General features: G+C 30.5%; 1 protein-coding gene and 1 long non-coding RNA gene across 2 annotated transcripts; one reads left to right on the top strand and one right to left on the bottom strand.

The window, feature by feature from the left end:
- Positions 1-7,518: 7,518 nt before the first annotated feature.
- LOC112705114 (uncharacterized) lies at positions 7,519-23,307 on the bottom strand. The gene is made up of 6 exons (XM_025755975.3): positions 21,622-23,307; positions 20,027-20,082; positions 19,702-19,932; positions 17,880-18,171; positions 8,308-8,504; positions 7,519-7,840 (listed from the first exon to the last, which is right to left on the bottom strand). Exons 1-6 carry the CDS (start codon positions 23,305-23,307, stop codon positions 7,687-7,689), a joined length of 2,616 nt encoding a protein of 871 aa, XP_025611760.2. The 3' UTR covers positions 7,519-7,686.
- LOC140174587 (uncharacterized) lies at positions 13,180-15,148 on the top strand. Its single transcript, XR_011864324.1, has 2 exons — positions 13,180-13,336; positions 13,432-15,148. It is a non-coding gene; the product is annotated as an uncharacterized lncRNA (long non-coding RNA).
- Positions 23,308-23,934: the final 627 nt, after the last annotated feature.

The following is a 23,934-nucleotide window of genomic DNA, read 5'->3' as shown; positions in this document are numbered from 1 at the left end:
GGATTTCTGCACCAATTATCTTAGTTTACTCATATTCTGTAAACCTAGGTTACTAGTTTACTATTTAAACAACTTTTAGAGATTTATCTTGTACCTCATGACATTTTCAGATCTGAATTACATACTTTTTGATGGCATGAGTCTCTAAACTCCATTGTTGGGGGTGAGGAGCTCTGCAGCGTCTCGAAGATTTAATACAATTCCTTTGTTTTCCATTCAAACACGCTTGCTCTTATCTAAGATGTTTATTCGCGCCTAATTGTGAAGAAGGTGATGATCCGTGACACTCATCACCTTCCTCAATCCATGAACGTGTGCCTGACAACCACCTCCGTTCTACATCAGATTGAATGAATATCTCTTAGATTCTTTAATCAGAATCTTCGTGGTATAAGCCGGATTGATGGCGGCATTCATGAGAATCCGGAAAGTCTAAACCTTGTCTGTGGTATTCTGAGTAGGATTCCGGGATTGAATGACTGTGACGTGCTTCAAACTCCTGAGGGATGGGCGTTAGTGACAGACGCAAAAGAATCAATGGATTCTATTCCAACCTGATTGAGAACTGACAGATGATTAGCCGTGCTGTGACAGAGCATAGGAACGTTTTCACTGAGAGGATGGGAGGTAGCCATTGACAACGGTGACACCCTATATAGAGCTTGCCATGGAAGGACCTTGCGTGTGTTGAAGGATTTCAAGGAAGAGTTGAAGATCAGAGGACAAAGCATCTCCAAAACTCCAACATGTTTCTCATTACTGCATAACAAGTAACGCTATTATTCCCCTTTATTTTTATATAATCAAATCTGGTAATTTCACTTTTAATCCTATTGGCATCCTGACTAAGATTAATAAAATAAACATTGATTGCTTCAAACCAATAATCTCCGTGGGATCGACCCTTACTCACGTAAGGTATTACTTGGACGACCCAGTGCACTTGCTGGTTAGTCGAACGAAGTTGATTTTGGACCAGGCTCTATTATCATATTCCATAAAGAGATACAATTTCGTCCATCACATTTCATCAAACACATTAAAGGCAATAAAGGTAAACAACATAAAGTGCAAGAATTAAAGAGAGATCTACCTACAAAGACAAGAAATCCATAATAAAAAATCAAAGCAAAATAAAAAGACATGGAAATCATAAGTTGCATTGAAAAATAAATAGAGATCTACATAAGAATTCATAAAGCAAAAGGTAAATTGAAGAAGGAGAAGAAGTAGATCTAGATCTAAGAAATTAAACTAAACCTAATCCTAATTCTAGAGAGAAGAGAGAGCTTCTCTCTCTAGAAACTAACTTTCCCTCCGAAAATAAACTAAAACTAAACTAATGTGATGAAAGCTTCTAATGTGTTAACTCTACCTTGAATTCTGCCTTAAATAGCCTCAGAAATGAGTTGGATCTGGGCTTGGGAAGCCCAAAATTTGCCCCCAATGTTTTGCTTTTAAGTGACTCACGTGCGAGCATCGACGCGTACGCACCATGTACGCGTACGCGTCACTTGGCAATTTCCTATCCACGCATACGCATCATGTACGCGTACGCGTCGCCATGCGACGTCACTTCTACGCGTGCGCGTCAGCTGCGCTTGCGCGTCGATGAGTTCATCCCAAATCCTTGATTTTCCATGATTTCTCCACTTGCATGCTTTTCCTCTTCATCCGTTTGATCCATTCCTAGCCTTTCCATCCTGAATTCACTAACAAACATAGCAAGGCATCTAGAGGAATCAAAGGTGAATTAAATGTAGCTAATTATGGGTTCAAAAAGCATGTTTTCACACTTAAGCACAATTTAGGAGACAATCATGAAACCATGCTATTTCCTTGGATAAATGTGGGTAAAAGATCATAAAATCCTCCAAATTAAGCACAAGATAAACCCTAAAAATGGGGTTTATCAACCTCCCCACACTTAAACCTTAGCATGTCCTCATGCTAAATCAAGAAGGAAACATGGTATCAACATTTATTGAAATGTAAACTAACTAAATGCAATCTACCTACATGCAACTATCTATATGAATGCAATTGCTTGGTCAAAATAAATCAATTCCCAAGAAAAAATATATAGGCACAAGGGCCAAGGGCTAGCAAATCTAATCCACAATTGAGTTGAGTTATTAAATATTTTTTTCAAACTTGCAAGAAAAGTAATTATTCTAGGTAGAGACATGTAATTGAGCAATCGAACCCTCACCGGATGTGTTTACACTCTATTCGCTCAAGTGTTTAGGGTTGATTCACTCAATCCTCCCCTAATCATGCTTTCCAAGATTTGTTTTTCATCTAAAAATCAACAATTATTCGGTGCATGCATACATTCCTCATGAGGTCTTTTCATAGGTTGTAATGGGGCTAGGGTCAAGGTAGGATGCATATTTGGTTAAGTGAGCTTGAATTTGAATCTTTGATTAACATAAGCTTCCCACCTAACCTATGACAACCTATACAATTAAGTACAAACCTAACTACCCATTCTTCACTTTTTCACATACTCATGCATTTTCGTTTCATTTCACAATACCTATGTATTGATCTTTATTGAGCTTTACTTTGGGACTTTTTGTCTCCTTTTTATTACTTTTCTTTTCCTTTCTTTTTCTATATATTTTTTTTCTTTTTCTTTTCTTTTCTTTTTCACTTTTTTCTTTTTGTTTTTTTTTCTCATTATTTTTTTTGTTTCAAACTATATACAAGAGCATCAATGCATAAGGTTTAACATTTGATTAATACATGAGTATGTACCCAATTCCCAATATTTACAACAAAAACAAAAATACTCCTTTTATCCCAACCAATGTTCCCAAACCTCCCCAAACTTGAATAATAAACAGTCTCACTAGCCTAAGCTAATCAAAGATCCAAACAAGGGACTTTTATTGTTTTTCGCTTTAGGCTTGTAATCTGCTAAAATAAAGAACAATTGGGTTAAGCGTAGGCTCAAAATTGGTTAACAATGGAAGGTAAAAGGTAGGCTATTTGGGTAAGTGAGCTAATGAAATAATGGCCTCAATCATATAAATGCATGATTACACAAAATAATGGATATAAAGAGTCAAACAATTCAAAGATTACAATTATAGGAAGAGAACAATTACACACAAGAAGGGAAAATAAGTGGTTATAAGATGTAGCCACGTAATTAGGCTCAAAACTCCCAAGGTTGTGTGTTCTTAGCTCAAAAACATGATCCACAATATATATAATTCAAGCAAGTTCTATGAAAAGTTTTTCACTCAAATCAATTGAGATGCCCTATAGAATAGATCCTTGAAAATTTTTAGTATTTTGACTAAGCTTATTATACATATATATGCAACTTATGCAACTAAAAATCCTAAAAGTCCTAAAATGATATGCAAAAGTGTTAGGATTAGGAACTTGTCACCCATAAGTAGTATAGTGGTAAGTATTTCTGCGTGTCACGCGGATGACCTGGGTTTGATCCCCGGCAACAACGCCATTTTGATGAATGGATTTTTGTGTGGTATAGAATTCACTAATAAATTCTTGTTGCAAGTGTAGCTTTTAAACCAACAATAATCCTTTCATACAAAAATTTGTTTGTCACTACAACAAACCCTTAAAAATATAAACCGAAGTATTCAAACATCGGATCGTTCTCCCTAGGAATTGCAATAAAGTGTTATTGTTATTGGTTAGAGGTATGTTTTGGGATTTCTGGGATAAGAGACAAGAATTGTAAATTGAAAAGGAAATAAACTAACAACTAGTAAAGCACTTGGCAATATGTGTGAGAACTAGAAGTCCTATCCTAACTATCCTTATCAATTGTTATGAGAGTTGTTCATTGCTCCCACTTGGTTAACCTCTTAATCATGGAAGAAGGTCAAGTGAAAGTAATCAGCTTGAGGCACAAGTCCTAGCCTAACCTTAAGGAAGTCTAGCTTTAGTGGCATTTGAGTCAATTAGCAACTTCTACTTATCAATCAACAAAAGAATTAGATAACTCAAAAACCACTAATTAGTCTACCTAGGCCAAGAGGAATAAAATCTAACTCATAACTAATAGAAGCATTTCATCAGACACATAAAAGGCAATAAAGGTAAACAACATGAACTGTAAGAATTAAAGAGAGATCTAACTACAAAGACAAGAAATCCATAATAGAAAATCAAAGCAACATAAAAAGACATGGAAATCATAAGTTGCATTGAAAGAGAAATAGAGATCTACATAAGAATTCATAAAGCAAAAGAAAAATTGAAGAAGGAGAAGAAGTAGATCTAGATCTAAGAAATTAAACTAAACCTAATCCTAATTCTAGAGAGAAGAGAGAGAAGAGAGAGCTTCTCTCTCTAGAAACTAACTTTTCCTCCAAAACTAAACTAAAACTAAACTAATGTGATGAAAGCTTCTAATGTGTTGACTCTCCCTTGAATTCTGCCTTAAATAGCCTCATAAATGAGTTGGATCTAGGCCTGGGAAGCCCATAATTTGCCCCCAGCGTTTTGCCTTTATGTGAGTCATGTGCGAGCATCGACGCGTATGCGCCATGTACGCGGACGCGTCGTTTGGCAATTTCCTATACACGTGTACGCGTCATGTACGCGTACGCGTCGCCATGCGACGTCACTTCTACGCGTGTGCGTCAGCTGCGTTTGCGCGTCGATGAGCATCCCAAATCCTTGATTTTTCATGATTTCTCCACTTGCATGCTTTTTCTCTTCATCCTTTTGACCTATTCCTAGTCTTTCCATCCTGAATTCACTAATAAACATATCAATGCATCTAGTGGAATCAAAGGTGAATTAAATGTAGCTAATTAAGGGTTCGAAAAGCATGTTTTCACACTTAAGCACAATTTAGAAGACAATCATAAAACTATACTATTTTCTTAAATAAATGTGGATAAAATGATCATAAAATTTTTCAAATTAAACACAAGATAAACTCTAAAAATGGATTTTATCAACCCCTCTCATGATTGAGAGCTCAAAATCACGCACCGCTAATCAAAAGTCTCTTATCATCGGAACCCTAGCAGAGCTGGTTTACTTTTAATCTGTCAATAAAGTTGTGTGACATTTAATCGAGGACAATTTAGTTTTTTTCACATATTTTGGAAGTGAAGTGGAGATCTCTGCTCAAGTTTTCGAACATGTTTCGGAAGAACTTTATCTTATCTAGTTTATATGAGTATTATTTTCCACTTTCAAAGCCCTGTTCGAAGCGTTAACTATGAGAATCCCGTTACGTGAAAAATATTGACATTCCTAAACCCAACCCCGAACTTAACGTTGATTCTTGATTTTTCTAGATTAACCGACAAGCTTAGTTCGGCTTTCAAAACTGGGGTAGAAATAAATATCATCTTGTGTCGAGAAAAAGATTACTACATCCATTGTATCACTTTGTGCTCTGGAAAGAACATGTTAGTCAATAATTTTTTTAAAATAAGTAGTGCTAGGGAGCCAATGGCCTAAACGTACAATGTGTACAATGGGCTAAATCTTTAGTTTATGAATAAAATGAACATCACCTATACTATCCAGAATAACCATCCGAATACCAGGGATAATAAACATCTCATGTTATAAAAAATTAATTTTGGGTAGAAATAAATATCATCTTGTGTCGAGAAAAAGATTACTACATCCATTGTATCACTTTGTGCTCTGGAAAGAACGTGTTAGTCAATAATTTTTTTAAAATGAGTAGTGCTAGGGAGCCAATGGCCTAAACGTACAATGTGTACAATGGGCTAAATCTTTGGTTTATGAATAAAATGAACATCACCTATACTATCCAGAATAACCATCCGAATACCAGGGATAATAAACATCTCATGTTATAAAAAATTAATTTTGGGTTCACCAAGGTTCGAATTCTTGACCTTTCGGATCTAAAACTCTAATACCATGTCCTAAAACCACTCATCCCAAAAACATAACCTGATAGGACAATGTAACACTAATAATCATATCTCTAATACTTTCTAAACCTTCATTGTACACATTGTACACTTAGGTCATTGGCTCCCTATACTTTCTCTTTTAAAATTTCCTTTATTCTATATATATATATATATATATATATATATATATATATATATATATATATATATATATATATATATATATATATATATATATATATATATCACAATAATATTAGTACACGATCAAATGAATGTTATATTGAACTAAAAGTTCACAATCCAATTTTGTTATTATTCTTATTAGAGTACAGTATCATCTTTTTTCTAGTTTTTTGAATAAATTTTAAAATTATTTTTAATATTTAAATTGTTCTATTTAAATATCTAATATTCTAAAATTATCTTAATATTATTTTATTGTTAGTGATCTATTAACAAAATTTATAATAAAATAATATTAAAATGAATTTAAAAAATTAAAAATTTAAATAGAACCAAATCATTGGAGATAAAAGTTATACATTATTCTAAAATAAATTATCAAATCAAATAAAATAAAAATAAATTTTAACGAAATGAATTACATTAAGAATTTAAGATTTTTACTTATGCTTATAGCAAAATTAGTGGATAAACTTCTGAAAAAAAAAGTTTGATACATATACAATAAAGTATAAATAATTTTTTTTTTGTCTAATATACTGAACTTCTTTAATTTAATTAAATTTTATTTTTAACTTTGGAATAAATTTTAATTTTATCTTTTAATAATATCAATTTTTTATGATAGATAATTATTCACTTTATTTTTTTAATTTTACTCTTAATCAATAATAAATTTACTTAGAATAAAAATAATGCGATTAAGAATAAAATTAAAAAATAAATTTATTTAGAATAAAAATAATGTGATTAAGAGTAATTTACTTAAATGTGATTAAAAATTTACTTTTATTTTATTTGATTTGGTAATTTTTCTAAGACTAATATATTAATTTTGTTCCCAAATCCTACTTAAATTTTTAATATTTTAAAATTGTCTCAACATTATTCCATCATCAATTCTATTAATAAATCACTATTGACAAGATAATATTGAGATGATTTTTAAAATTTAAGTACTAAAATAGGATGATTTAAATGAAAAATAATATTATAATTTACTCTGTACGATACTTTACCTCTATTATTACTAAAAGTTCGCTTAGATGTGTATTGAAAATTCGCTAATTCGAATTCAAGTCCCATATGAGACAAACGATCAATAACGTAAACGCATGCAAAAAAAAAACACAATGATAGGCCACCGATTAATTCAAAAGATAAAAAGATTTTGCTTAAAAGGGGGACAAAATATGTCAGAGAGATAAATAATACATTTCTTATTTTAGATGACACAGATTTGAAACACATTTATCATTTATGGGCTGATTTTTCAATATGATCATCTTTAAGAGACTAATTTTTTAATGCATTAATCATATAATTTTATGAAATATAGTATTTTACGAACTATTCTTAATCTTTTGCGGACGATAGATGGTTCTCCTTGATGGCAATAATGTTTTTCAATATGGTATATAACAAGGATCCTAAGATATGACTTTGGAAAATTTCACTGCTCGTATTCGTGTAAGTTCTCACGGCAAACAAGGTTGAAAATACTATCAATAAATGATTGGCAGAAAAATTAACTTAACTATGATATCGAATACTTAATGCTAATTTGTCTAATATAGTCCGCGTAACAACAATTGCATACCATATATTAGAAGTTCAAGCCCCAGTCATAAGGTTGATATATTATTTTCAACTCACATGTGGCAAGCAAATCCAACAATACTTCTGATTCATTTGGGTCTAGGTAGTTCGACACATGCTTCAATACCTCCACCTCATTCTTGCCAAAATCTACACTAAACCTGAGTATATATCAACAACAATTTTCAAAATTCTTAATAAAACATTAGTTGGTTGCATGCTACTTTTATCAACTAAATATCTCATACGTGTGTTTTTTAAGAATTCTACGATAAATTTATAAATTTTTAAGTATTGTTTTAGTATGTAGTTTACCCAACTTGGTATTATTTATATCCGTAAGACCTATTAATTCATTACAAAAATTTTCTTAAAGATGATTTTCATGTAAATTAGTTATAAAAATTTTAAAAGAATAGTTAATCTATTGCTCTCATTAATTTCCATTCATCGTCCACTAGTCAATGCAAAGAGTGAGCATATGTATTGCCATGTTTTATAGTATACAGAGTACACTTTCTCCTAGTGAGAAAAGTAGAAATATAACATAAATTAAAAGTTCATTTAAAATCCCATTAAGTTAAAGTGCATTTTTTCATATTCACAATCCCATAAATATAAAACTTACCATTTAAGGATCTTGCTGGCATATGCAACTTTGGCGGAATAATCAATCGATAGGCCCCCACTTTTCAAGAAACTACGGGCAGCGTCCACTAATTCTTGGTCAATGTCTCCAACAGAATAACACCGAAGAGCAGGCCCTGACCGACTACCAAATACTAAAGCGAAATGTATGAGAGGCTCAGGGTAAGGAAGGGATACCTGAAAAGATAAATGGGAGACTCAAGGTAAGAAAGTAACTTCATTCTAATAAAATAGAATATATATTCTTCCACTCACTTAAGACCATGATTATAATAAAAGAATGATAAGTGAAATTCAAATAAATTGTAATTGAGCTGACCCCATCTGAACCGTCTTGAATAGGATCAATTTTTCAATCCTTGACTAGGTTTTGAAGTATATACAAATGATATATACCTAATAATAAGTATTTATATGTGGGGTGGGTATGGGTAATGGTTGCTATATTCCATACCCATTTTGTACCCTCCAAGAACATATACAAATAGATATTTCAAAAAGATTTTTGAATTTCTTAAATTTAATTTGATGAATTTAAATTTTTTTTAATATTACTTAAAATTTATAACATGGTGACTTTAATTATATTAGGATTTACATTATCTTTTAATATTTTATTATTTATTTTTATAGGTCATATATTATTTCCCAGACAGAAAGAATGTTATAAAAAAAATTCTCACGTTCTAATAAGCCGAGGTAGATATAAGTCTATTAAATATCCACAAATATAGATTTATGACAACAAATATAGATCTATCAAAGGAAAAAAATGAAAGAAAAATGAGCTAGAATTTTACCTTAATTAAAAGGTGTTATGTATGCTATTGAGCTACTCAATGTAATCAAATTTTATTGACTACTTTAAATTCAAAACCAAAGCATTAGTTAGAGTTACATGCAACATGTGATGTATATATGTATAAAGCATAATTGTAGGAACTCAAATTCATGTCACATGTGATGTTTGCATATAGAAGTGATGATGTATGAATGCATAAGAGAGAATGAGAAAAAAGTGAGAAGAAAATTCAGTCCATGACTAGTTTTTAGCATTATAGAAGTATTTGATTTGACTACGATTCGTAACTTAGGACTCTAATCAAATAAAGAGCCACATAGTGTTTTAAAAGACAAAAGGCTAGCAAGAGGTGGCAATAGATTTAATAAATGTCTCTGTACGTTTTAAATTCATTAAAAAATTAATTACTTAAATAAAAAATTATCCAAATATTTTAATTTTTTAATAAACCTAAAATATAAAAAAAGTTTTTTTTTTTTAAAAGTATAAACCTTGGGGTATATATGGATTCAATCTTTCATTTTTGTTTTTCTTTTCTATCTCCCTACTTTCATCTAGGGCTCTTTAAAATAAAAATAAATAAATTTTTTTAAAATGAAATGGATAAAAAAGATAGTTATCATAAATCAACGTCGTGTTTTATTAAAAATCCTCTACACAACATTCATTTTAATTCTTGATTTTTTTTTCTTTTATTTTGTTTCTCATTTATCCCAGGAGAATTGAGTCTAAAGACATTATGAGTAGAATTTTACCTTCAAGTAACATTTATCTAACTAATGTGAATAAGAGAATAACCATCTTTCTTTTAGAACATAATTGTCCCCTCATTTTTTTATTAATGTAATTGGAAGTTATTATAGTACATGCTCATCGAATTTGAAAAGGTTTAAGAAAAAAAAATTTAGTTTGTTGGCCAAGCTTTTAAATAAAATTTTAAAGTATGCACAAATACAAAATCAGTGAAAGAAAGACATTATGTATAATTTCTATCTACAAGAATAAAGGAGTATACAAAATTATAAAAATTATAAGGGAATCAAGCTCATAAATCATCATATTTAAAATTATGGGAGAGGGTGATAAAATAAAGATTGAGAGAGAAAACATAAATTTTGAAAAAGCAATTTAATTTCATGTTAGTTAGGTCTATTACTGAGGTTATATATTTATTAATGATAATGATAAAGACTAGAAAGATATCAAAATAACAAGAAGAATCTATATATAATATTTATTGACTTGAAAAAGATATACAATAGGACAATAAGAGATGTCTGATGAAAAATTAAAAAAGAAGGGAATAATAATTTAAAGACTCAAAGGTGATATGACAAAAATATTTTTTGTTAATGCAAAATTACTACATTAAAAGTCATCTCTAAACTCATTTTTTCACCTTAGTTTTTTAAGTAATTATTTAATATATCTAAAAACTCGTACGATAGTGAAATTTTTTGGCTGAAGACATTATTCTTATGAGAGAATCAATAAAAAATTTAAATAAAAAGCAAGATTTGTGGAAAGAATCTTTAGATAAATGATTTATATATATACACACGTGTGTGTGGGATCTAACTCTAGCACGAGACTTGAAGGAGAAGAACTAAAACAAAAGTGAAATTTGAAAAAAACACTCTACCTTAAGATTCTTGTTGACGTATTATAGAAGATAATAAAAAAAAAATTGAAGTTGTAAACTACAGGATTCATGATCTAGTCAAAGTAGAGATGTGCGTCTGGTTATTTTATAACAAAAAAATACCTTCAAAAATTAAGAGTAAATTTTATCGCATTATCATTAAACAAGCTATATTATATAGAGGGAAGAGTTAGATAACAAGAATGAGCATGAGCATAAATTATTATCAAAGAGATAAGAATATCCTTAGATAGAAGAGCATCTAAATATGTGTGGACAGAATGAAGAAGGAGGATATAAAAGAAAAAGTTGGAATAGTATATTGTTGAAAAGATAGACAAGTGATAAAAGACAGAAAAAGATATAAAAATACCATACACAAAGTAATAAAAAAAAATCTCTATATAAATAATTTTATTGTAAACGTGATATATAAAAAGATACAATAGTATCATTTAATCCATATGATTGATCTAATGCCATAAGACTTTATTATTATTGATATAGTTATTAGAGTTTTAAATTATATTCTACTAAATAACTGGTAACACCGTTGATAACAAATATTAACTAGTCCAAACTTGTATAACATAATCCATGGGATTTAGTGGGTGGATTGTCCTAGCACGTCGTCTCCTTTTTATAGAAAAAAAAAAATATGTAGAAAAGTGTATTTAAGAGAACAAAATAATGAATCATAGATTTTGGAATAAATTTATTGAATTTAAAGTTTTAATGTTTATTATAATTGAAAAAAAAATAAATAGGTTGGGTAGCCAATCATAAAACGGAACAAACTAATATATTTATTTGGTCATTTCTCTAAAAATTATGTCAAGAGGAATAATCATTGAGATATACCAGCCGTCAGGACTATAATAGAAACACACTTAGGCTCTATAAATTAAGAGTTACATACACCACTAGAAAATGGAGACAAAGACTGATAATCAAGTTTCAACCAATGAATATTCATCAAATTTCTACTAATTTTTAAATTATCATATCTTCTTAAGAGAGAGTATGTGTATATCAATTATCAAACATACAAAACTTTGTTAATATATTTCATACCATTTATTTTTTAGTTATGATCTTATATAGCTTCTCATCTCAAAAGTAATTTTTCCATTCACATCTCTAATATATATAGAAATTTACTTTCTCTATTAAAATTTATAAAATAAAATCTATTTTTTGTGCTTAATGTTTTCTATAAATTTTAAAAACATGATAATATTTAATGTTTTGATTTTATTTCTAGCATTTTCAATAAAGTTCAATTCTTTCCCCTATTTTAAAATTTTTGATGGTCAAACATATAGTCAACTATTTTTTTAGTCTTACCCCTCCTTTATATACAATATGATCATTATTATCATCCCTTTTCTTTCTCGTCACCTCTCTAACCCTCACTCTATGACTGCCCCACTCCACCACCACCACTAGGATTTTTTCGCACCACCTTCACCCCACCACATTGCTACTGCACCACCCTCATCCCACACTTTAACATTGTGTCATTTCTAATCACCACACTTTACCATTGCGCCAACATATTAATAATACTACACATTTGTAGAATTTTTTAAAATTTTTATGATCTTGTTTCATAAAAATAAATATCTAGATATTATGATAGAGAAGTTTAGAAGTTAAGTAAATAAATTAATTATTAGAAATATCTAAAATTAGTATCTAAAAATATCTAGGTTAATATCTAGAAATATCTAAGATTTGGAATTATCTAAAATTAACTTATGGAGCCTATAAAATTTATTGTAACTAACAAACAAACATATCAAATCCCGCTAGCCTTTGTGCTCTCTCCTTAACCCATTAATAATATAACTATCAAATATTTCAAACTATTTATCCAAATTACTTATTCATCAAAATTATCCTTGATATAATATTCAAATCCATAATACACAAAACCAACATCAAACTATTTCATAAAATTAACAGTGGCATCAGAGCTACGTTATTGGGCATAGAATCTTTCTTCCTAACCTATCATCTATAGATCCACCACATTATAACCCACTCAAAAAAAAAATTCCATAACCATGACTATCTCAACCATTAATATTTCCGTGCCTATATTGTCAAAAGATAATTATGAGGACTGATATTCTCAAATAAAAACCTTTCTGTAAACCCCGAGTAATTAGTGAATAATTAGTTAATAAATTAATTATTAATTAAAGAAATTAAAAAATTTAATTTTATACTTTAATGAAGTAAAGATAATTAAAATATGAATTTTGGCACTAATTTAAAAGGTTTTGGCCCAAAATTGGAGCGAATGAACCGAACCGAACAAACCGAATCCATAATGGGCCCAAGGCCTAACCCAATTCATTAATATTCATGAGCTTCAGCTTATTTGCTTCTCAAACACAAGAAATCACGCTGGGAAAGGGGGAAAGAACAAGGAAAAAACCTAAAACCCTCACCACAAATTCAATTTCACGTAACTTTTGATTCGGAGCTCTGCTTGACGAGCTGTCAGCGGCCACACATTCATCTCAGAATTCTCTATAAAATCCACCGAACAATTTGGTAAGAAGATTCTAATTTTTTGCCCAGTTCTCTCCTCTTCAATTCGTGATTTTTGGGTTCTAGATATTGAGGGTTTTAGCGTTTTGATGGTTTAGGTGAACTCTAGCGGCAGGTAATCACCATATTTTGTCTATTTGACTCGTGGATAATGGTAAGAAAACTCTAACCCTTGTCAAATTACTAAATTTGTGAACCCTAAGGTAATTCTAGTGTTGTTGTATGAAAATTTAGATTAAATTATGTATTTGAAAATAATTGTGTGATATTGAAGGCAAATTGGAAAATTTGCAAGCTTGAGCTTGAATTTTGGGGCTGTGGATAATTGTTAACGGTGAATACTTGAGGTGTTTCGAGCTTAGGGAGGAATCAGCCAAGGTATAATTTTGGTTTCTTATAATTAAAATATAATGTATTGTGAAAACTTAGGTTAGTTGATCGTGTAAGATAGGAATGGATTGTTGATGCTTTGAGGATTGATATTTGTTGGTATTTACGAGGTTTGGTAATTTTGAAGTTGATGATTATTGATATGTATGATTGGGTATTGTATTGTCGGTGTGATATTGATTGATGATGATGTATGTTTGGAATGAGCATTATTGGAATTGTTGCATTTGAATGGGAATTGTTAAATAAAGGTTGAGAAAGGGAAGTTTGAATAATGTTTAAATGTTGGAAAGGCTGGAGAGTATTTAGTATAGTATGAAAATGCTTGATATCAATTTTGAAATTATAAATTATTGATGAGATATGATTAATGAAAATATAATTGATGAATAAATGAGACTGGAATTGATTAAATTGAGGCTCTGGGTAAGATGCAGTGGCGTGATCCACTAGCTTCGGCTACATTTTAAGACACTGGGTAAGATGCAGTGGCGTCGTCCACTTGCTCCGAGTAAAGGTTCAAGAAAGTGAAGATGATGGTTAGACAATTTAAGAAGGAGGAGGTTGGCTATGAAAATGAAGAATGATAAGGGTTGTTTTAATTATGATTTATGAATGAATTGAAAATGAAACTATTTTTTAGGTTGACCTAGCAAGGATCGTAGTGGTTTACCGCTTGTCCAGTATTGAAATGTCTGTGAGGTTCGTGGTGGTGTACCGCTTGCAATGGTGGGGTTCGTGGTGGTGTACCACCCACCGGATTTCAAGAGGACGATATCCCGGTTAGCTACCAGATGTGTCGAATTCTAACAAAGTAACCGACGCGTGAGCTCATGACCGGTAGGAGGGGCATGCATCATATGCATTTATGTGTCTTGTTTGGTTTTGCATTCTTGGGTTTGCGTAATTGATATTCATGCTTAACTGCTATATGTTCTGTTTGCTGTATTTGTATCCTACTTATGTTTGCTTTGTCTGTATGACTTGTCTGTGCACTGTTGCTTTGGAGGATTAGAGGAATGTGGAAACTAGGACTTAAGTTAGAAAGAAATTAGAAATAAGAACCTTAGATAGCCTACCCTGTTTATAGTTTTCAATTTTAGTTTTAAGTTTGAATCTATTGTCGAAAGTTCTAGGATCGCCTTCGACTTTCCCAGGACATTATATGTTAGTTATGTGGGCACTATTACCATGCTGAGAACCTCCGGTTCTCACTCCATACATATTTGTAGTTTTCAGATACAAGACATAAGACACCTCACTGAAGCATAATGGGAGCTTCAGAAAGCAAAGGACTTTTGTGTTTTGGGACTTTATTTTACCTAGTGATGTATATATAGATACTCATATATCTCCACTATATATGTATATATGTATGCTTTGGCTGGTTTAAACTTCACGAGCCGAGTCAAGAGCTTTGTTATCTATATCCTAGGAAGTTTTCTATTTATGTATTTATGCCGCTTTATTCGTATCCTATCTGGTTTACATTATCACTTGTGTGAGTGATGCACTTTTCTGTTTAACACTTTTGTTTAACTTTCCTTCAAAAGGCTCCTAGATATGAACCCTTTTCAACTATCTTATATATACATATTTTACTTTTAGAGGTCGTAACGCCTCGCCACTTGTGTTTTACATCCTACGCGTAAAGTTCTGTGTGATAGGGTGTTACACTTTTAACAAGCACAAGACTTGGGGGATGCTGTCCATGAAGGGCTCGTCATATCAGAGAATCAAGCAACATTTTTTGCTGCAGAAAAGAAGAAATTGAACGAAGAACAACAAAAAAAATAATATTGCTCTATGCTTCCTCCAACAAGCTGTAATGAAGAAAATCTTCTGAAGGATAAAAGGAATATCATCAGTTAAGGAAATGTGAAAAAACTTAGAGCAAAAGTTTAAAAGTGACACAAAGGTACGCACAATGCTCCTCCAATCTCTAAGAAAGTAATATGCAAATATGAAAATGAAAGATTCTATGAAAATAAAAAATATTATACAAGATTAATAAGTTTAGTAACTGAAATGAAATCTTATTGAGAGGACTTTGCCCAATAAAAAGATAGTGAAAAAATACTCATTAGTTTGCCTTCCAAATTCGATCCTAAAGTGTCTACAATTGAGGATACTAAGAATTTATCAACGCTAATATTAATAGAGTTAATAAGCTCACTACACGCTTTTGAACAAAGACTAACAAGTCGAGATGATAAAGATTCAATAGAAAATACATTTCAATCTAAACTCAATATAAAATCTCGGAATCTAAATAGAAAAGGAGGAGAAAAAAGACAAGCAAATTCTAGTAGATCAGACACTTCTAGAAAAATAGAAAATAAAACTGAAGATAATAAACAATATTCTCTTTGTGACATATGCAAGAAAATTAACCACCTAAAAAAGGATTGTTGGCATCTTGGAAAATCATAGTGCTACATTTGTAAAAGGTTTGGGCATATGGAGAAAGACTGTAGGATGAAGATCAATCATCACGCAAACTTTTCTGAAGAAAAAGAGGGAAAAGAGTGCCTATTCTATTAATCATCATAAGAATAGTGCAAGAAGAAAGATGACATATGGTATCTTGATAGTGGTTGCAGTAATCACATCACAGGTGATCAAAGCCTATTCAATGACATCAATAAATCTGTTTGATCTGGCATCAAAGTTGGAGACGAAACGATCATGCAGGCGAATGGCAAATGTGTAATCTAGTCCATCATAGTAGGACCAAGCATATAACTATCAAGTATCATTTTATACGAGAAGCTATATTTGAGAAAAAGATAAAGATCGAGTGTTGCAACACAGATGAGCAACTGTCAAACATTTTCACTAAGGCACTACCAAGATCAAAGTTTGAACTCCTTTGAGAGATGCTTGGAGTTACACAATGTGCGTCAAGGAGGAGTATTAATGATGCTACACATTTGTAGAATTTTCTAGAATTTTTATGATTTTGTTTCATAAAAATAAAATATCTTGATATTACGATGGAAAAGTCTTGAAGTTAAGTAAATAAATCAAATACTTGAAATATCTAATGTTAGTATCTAGAAATATCTAAGTTAATATATAGAAATATCTAAGATTTGGAATGATCTAGAATCAACTTATGGAGCCTGTAAATAGTATCATAAAATTCATTGTAACTAACTAACAAATATATCAAATTCCACTAGCCTTTGTACTCTCTCCTTAATCCATAAAAATATAACTATCAAATTTCTTAAACCATTTATCCAAATTACTTATTTATCAAAACTATCCTTGCTACAATATTTAAGTCCATAAGTCCATAATACACTAAATCAAAACTATTTCGTAAAACTAACACAACAACATCACTTGTATAACAAATATCAAACTACCTCCTTGGCACTATCTGTTTCCTTCTTTTTCTTTTTTAGAACTCTCCTTTGTTATTCTTTAGATTTGTTCTTCTTTCTCTTTAATTTTTCTTTTTCTCGATTGTTGGTGTGCTTGTTCATGTTATTATTGTTGATTTCGACTAAGGTTAGAGTTGAATGTGTGATCGAGGTGGCATATGGTTATGGTAATAAGAGAGGATGGAGAAGAGGCAATGATTTAGGAGAAGGAGGAGATAAAAAAGAGAAAAAGAGAAAGACATAGCATGCCAAATAACAAGACAGAATTGGCATGTCAGTAAGGTGATTTGAGATAAAAAGAGGAGGGGTGGTTGTTGTTGTATGTTGATGTTGATGATGATGGGGTAAGATGCAGTGGAAATGACAATAGTGAGGTACGGTGAGTTCAATAATGAGGGAATGGGGTGGCAAAATGGAGAGAGAGAGAGATGAATATATAGGAGAGATGATAAAATTGAAAAAAAAAAGTTAAATATATGTTGAGCACAAAAAAAGTAAATAGAAAATTAAAATCTATTAAAAGTGTTAAGGATAAAATTAAAATAAATTAAATAAAAAAATTTATAAAAATATTAAAGATAAAAGATATACTTTATCAAATTTATAGATGAAATAGGAAGATATGATAGAAGTAGAGATGATACTCTAAACATCTACTCATGTTGATACTCTAAACATCTAATTATCTAATAATATATCACAATGAGACTTACGAACATAATACACACGCAAACACTTATATTGGAGTAGAGATGAGAATTTACCTTCAATCGTTTATCTTTTGCACTAAATGTCTTCATAAGATTATATGGCGGTCGTTGATTTCCCCTCAAAATACCATTCTGAATAGCTAAAAGTGTGTAGGTATTTCCACCAATAACATATCTAAAATCTGCAAAAAATTTTCTTTTCTCTAGTGTTCCATCTGGGTGACCCCATACTAAAATTGCATGGATGGACATCATATTGTAAAGATTAATGAAAAAAGAAAGCTTTTCTTCTCTGGACAAATCCCATAATTCAACTCTTTGAAGCTCTTCTACTATTCTTAGATACCTGAAATAAAAATTTATATTAAAAGGATGATGAAAATTTTACTAAAATGGAAATGTGTACGGATTTTTTAGTTAAGTGATTAATAATACAGATTGTTATTCTTTTGTAGTACATATTTGATATTTTTTGCCAAAAATCATGATTAATTTTCTACTTATTTTTTCAAAGATCAAGTGATGTAGGAAAAAAGAAATGTGCTGAATGTAAATATGTGCCATCGCTTATCACACATTTATTCAAACGTTAATAAATAAAGTTAGTGAAAAAGATTAATTGCTCTTTTATAGCCACTCTCTCATGTTTAATTTCATTTCAATTTATTATAAGTCTCACAAAATAATATATTAGTATTTATGGAATTTCATAAATAGTGATTAAAAGTTAAATATGAGAACTGTCATCACTTCAGCTGAATTCAATTTGATGAATTTTATATTACTTTTAATTATTTCATCAAGATAATTATATATGTAATACAATTTTATTAATTTTCTATTAAGTTGATATTATTTCTCTAAAGTGAGGCCAGTTTTATTTATATCTATCAATTCTAATTCAAATTTAAATTTTAAATGAATTTACTTTTCATAAGTATCAAAAGTTATATTTCTAAAATGAGGCCTGCGTGCTACACATACAAGTCTTTTTAACTTACAAGCTATACAAGTTGATCCAAGTCTAAAAAAAAAAATACGTGCATCACTCCTTTAAAATCAAGCGTCCAACGCACGCGTTTATTATACCGCACTCTTCCTCTTCTTCCTCAATCAAAACGCAAACCGTCAAGATTCAAGCAACATTCAAAACAAAAGACACGTTCCAACTCCTCGCGAAAAGTAAAAGAAATCAAGAAGAAAAGATACAAATCTCCATAAAAAATCACCAGAAAAAATGAAGAAACATTATTCGAGGTACAGTTTTACTGTTCTTCTAGGTTTTTTTTCTAGATTGTCTCTGCCATGTGTCTCATCCTTAACTAGCAAAACATTAAAAGATTTCAAGAATAAATATACTATCTCCCCCATGTTTTTGGTGTATTTTTGTAATCGTTTGGGTGTATTTCTATAATCCTTTCTGTAACCGTTTGGGTGTATTTCTGTAATCATTTGGGGGTATTTCTGTAATCGTTTGGGTGTATTTCTGAAGTTTCATTATCTTCAAAACAATTTCAAAGCTTGATTTCAGAAACCATGAAAATCGAAAAAAAAAAACGAAGCAAGAAGGAGATCCAACAAATTTGGCAAGAAATTCGAAAGAAGAAACGAAATCATTTGAACAATGGAAGTTATATATTTGCGCGTTAATTAATTTGAATTGATTTAAAAGTTTGTTAAAGAGGCACGTAACATAAGCAGCGCGTTTAATGGGTTTGGTTTTCTTCAGACTTGTAAAACGTGTAAGCACAAAATACTTGTATGTAAAGATTAATCCATCTAAAATACTTTAAAATTAGTTCCTCGATCTTAAATTAGAAAAATCCAACTTAATTGAAAAGTTTTTTGTTTAAAGAAAAATTAGATAATGCCAAACCTTGCAAATTCCTCACTACCATGTATGCTTCTATAATCAACATGGCGTCCATCTTCAGATGCATAAGCTTCAAAGATTGCATAACAAAGAAACCTTAATCTGGATGCAATTTCTGCAATAGGCTTAGGCCTCGTAGTAATTATTCCTCTCAGAATGTTTTGGCATGATGCCACGATTGGATCATCATCTAGAAACCGGTATAAGTGGTTACTATCTTCAAATACATGCTCACTACATAAATTAAGCAAGTTAGAATAGTCAAATATGTAACGAAAATAAAGAAGCATTGAAAACTGAAAACACCTAATATAATAATGGAACTCACTCAAGAACATGGCGAAAAAATAGTTTTCTAGCGAGCTTTCGACCAAACTCTACAGCCTATACCATCAGATAAATATTAGGAAGACAATGGCAATCTTATGTAACTATGGTGTATTCATATCTTACTTTTATTGAGCATTATATTGATGATATGTTTGCAACATTATTATTTCAAATTTAAGAACCGATTTTTAGAAAAGAATTATATTATTTAAATATCATACAAGAACTAATTAAACGTAAGAAAGAAAATTATCCACTAATAGAATTGATATTAATACGTACTTATGAAATTTGGCTTCCACATGATTGTAACTTATGTCTATAGAATTACAGCTTCTGTGAAAATGTTATTAGATTTTAACAAGCGGTAACACAAATCTCCCCCAATAGTTTGCTCAATTGAGATAATATTATAGGCAAACATAAATTTCATATGCAGTATTGAGTTTAAACGTGTTAATTTAACAACTAATAATGCATTGTCACTACTCACAAGTACTGAAAGTAAGAGGATAAATTGTTTGAGATTTAGAAGATTAGAAATTCTATCGCTTGTTTAATTACTCCCCACGAAAGGACATGCTAAAAATGCTTGTCAATATATAGGATATAAGGAAATATCATGGAAACTAAATTTTTTATTTTATATTATGTAAAGATAATTTGCTGTATTTATTCATTAAACTAAAAATAGTCCTAAAATAACTCATGAAATTCATGACTATAGAAATTAACTTTGAAAATCATTGCTATAATTTAAAGGACAAAATACTTAAGAGGAAAACTATATAACAGATCACTATAAACACACGCAATAAGATTAGTTTGCAGAAATTAACGAAAGGAAGGAAATACTCAATAATCAACTAATCAAGTTATGTCACAAAACAAAAATATTTAGGAGACAATGAAAAATCAATTTAAAAAAGCATAAAGTTATCTTATTTTGTTTTAAATATTTTTATTTTATATTCTTTAATTACTACTAAAATAATTAAATAGTTTCAGATATAATAAGCGTGTAATTATAAATTTTACACGCGTGAAATTATGAAGGTTAACTTTAGATTATTATTTGGTTAACATTACCAAACACTAGATTATACATTATATCTTCGATAGAAAGAAAATCAAGACATGAGTGTGTAAGATTTTTTTTAAAAAAAATTAATAAAATAAGGTACGTATAATAAGCAAATAAGCTATAATAAGTAAATACTTTTTCTAAAAAAAAAAAAAATCAAAGCAAGACAAAGGAAACAAAAGGTTAAATAATCTAATAAATAATATCTTAAAAAGGAAATTATCTAGATACTATTAGTTGGATGTTGAATGTTGATAAATAACATTCATGATAAGGAAGTTAAGAACTACAATTATAATTCTTTTTACCTGCATGAAAAATTAAACCCATTTATTATTATTATTATTATTATTAAATGAAACAAAATTTTGGGTGTTTTCCATGATTGGCACCAAATTAAAATTTTAAATTACGAGATAACATAGAAAATCATTAGTTAATAGCAAGCCAGAAAGCTAATTTTACCATATTACCATTAGATCATGCTTAAGACATAAGGCATGACTCACCTCTTTCCTTTCCAAATATTGATCTTGTGATAAGAAGTCCACAGCTTCAAAACCAACAAAACAGTTAGTGAATCTCCTCATTTTGCAAAACCGATCCTTCACAACAATAGATTTTTTCATATTGCAAACAATCAGAGCCAATTCATCAATCGACCCACTGCAAGATGGATCATCCTCTCCAGAAAACGGTGGTAACGGTGCTTGAAAGGAAGGTGTGTCACTAATAAGATAGTCAATCTTATCACCAAGCTCACCAGACTCTTCTAAAGCCTTTAATTCACTTAATCCTCCTATAAGAATTTCATTGAAAAATACCTTAGGAACAGAGTTAGATCCACTACGTTTCTCCAATTCCTTCTTTCTACTAGTATACACATCAATGTTAATTTCAATATATCTAAGCCTTTTACTGTTCAAAAATAGTCTAACCTCTCTGCTTTCAGGGCATCCTAGCTTTGTGTACAATATTACCCTTCCTTTTATGGCTAATGGTTCTAGTGGACCTTTGATTACCAAATCAATTTTTTTATCACTGTTTTCTTTTGCATCATTGTCACAAATGTCCTTCTTGGATTCAATATCTTTAACGTTATCGTCAAAGTTACTAGCTACTACTACTTTTTCCTCGGATTTTCTAGAAAGATGACGCAACATAGAGGACACTACTACCATGCTTTTCTGTCTAACAAAGTTTCTAAGTGCTACAGCCTTTTCAACCATGCTTGATTGTTCCTCTGAGTAGTTTACATCGTAAATATTAGTAGAAGATGTGTTTCTATGGTTGTTGCTGACCGTGGTCGTTGTTCTACAAACTTTTGCCTTTTCCTTGCTGTTCTCGTTTGACGTTGACTCTGTACTTTCAGTTTCTTTCTTGGATTTATGGAATTCGTTATGTTGAGCACCAAAATACTTTGTTCCATCAACAATGAGTTGAATTTCAATGTTTTCAAACTTCACATCATTGTTTTCGTTTGATGTTGATTCTATACTTCTGCTTTGTTCCTTGGATTTATAGAATCCATTTTGTTGAGCACCAACATACTCAATTTCATCGTTAACAATCATCAAGTTATTCTTTTCCACATTCCACGTCGATTCTATACTTTTGTTTTCTTCATCTACTTTATAAAATCCAATATATTGGCTACCAAAATACTCTGTTCCATTATCAACATTGAATTGAGTTTCATATCTCGTTGAACTACTTGCATCTTCCTCATGGTGAACATTGGACTTTATATCTATGACCTTGTTTATCTTTTTTAATGAATCTACTTCATTGTCAAACTCTTCACGGTTATCATGACCAATAATTTGAGCTTCTGACTCCTTTACCTTTTGATCTTGATAATCAACCTTCTGAATGGAGAATACATCAACTTGTTTGTTGTCATAATCAAGTTCACAATGAACAAAATTTTGACTCTCTGATTTCCTTGATTCCACGTATTGATCTTCGTTTTGAGAATTATATATCTTGTCTGATATATCTTCTTCTTGTTCAATGTTTAAATCAAAAGCATTATTACCACCAACATCTTCATCATCATCATCATATGCAAATTCCAGATTATTCTTTGATTCTTTCACTTGACCTTCATTATTGATCGAGAATGTGTTTTCTTCTAACCTTTCAAATGCATGAGGATTTATTTCCTTCGATTCTTTTGGCCCCTCCTTTTCCATGTAATCACAAGTTGGAGGCCCTACGTTACTTCACGTAGAGGAAAATCACATTTCCATATGCAACAATGTTACAACTGCCACAAATTTAGAAACATCATAAGTCAAAACAAAATTAAAATCTATATCCCCAACATTCATAGTAGCATCATGTAGTAATTCTTTATATATGAAATTATAATCAATAAGCATTGACGCAATCATGATTTATAAAATCTAATATATTGAAATGGTAATAATTTTTAACCATATCAATAAACAAGGGTTCATACTTACCTTTATTGTATTGCAAATTTGACTTTGATTTAGTAAAAAAAGATGAAAAAAAACTAGGAAATGTGGATTACCTATGGAAAAAAGAGAAATTTTTATTCAACAAAATTCCTTTCCAATAAACAATTATTCATTATAGATTTTCATGTTGTAATCCAAAAACCTTGGAATAAATAATGGGTATGACATGGCATGCATTTGTCTAAAGAAAAATGGAAACTGATATTCATCTCTGAAAATAAAAATGCACCACAGAAATTGATAATAGGTACTTACATTGTTTATGACAAAACAAAAACTGGAGAAACAATAGAGAGAAGAGCACAAATGTAAGAAAATAAACAATAAAAGATTCTA

Source organism: Arachis hypogaea, chromosome 8 (genome assembly GCF_003086295.3).
Source record: "Arachis hypogaea cultivar Tifrunner chromosome 8, arahy.Tifrunner.gnm2.J5K5, whole genome shotgun sequence".
Taxonomy (NCBI): Eukaryota; Viridiplantae; Streptophyta; class Magnoliopsida; order Fabales; family Fabaceae; genus Arachis; species Arachis hypogaea.
This window is presented reverse-complemented; position numbering and strand designations above follow the sequence as displayed.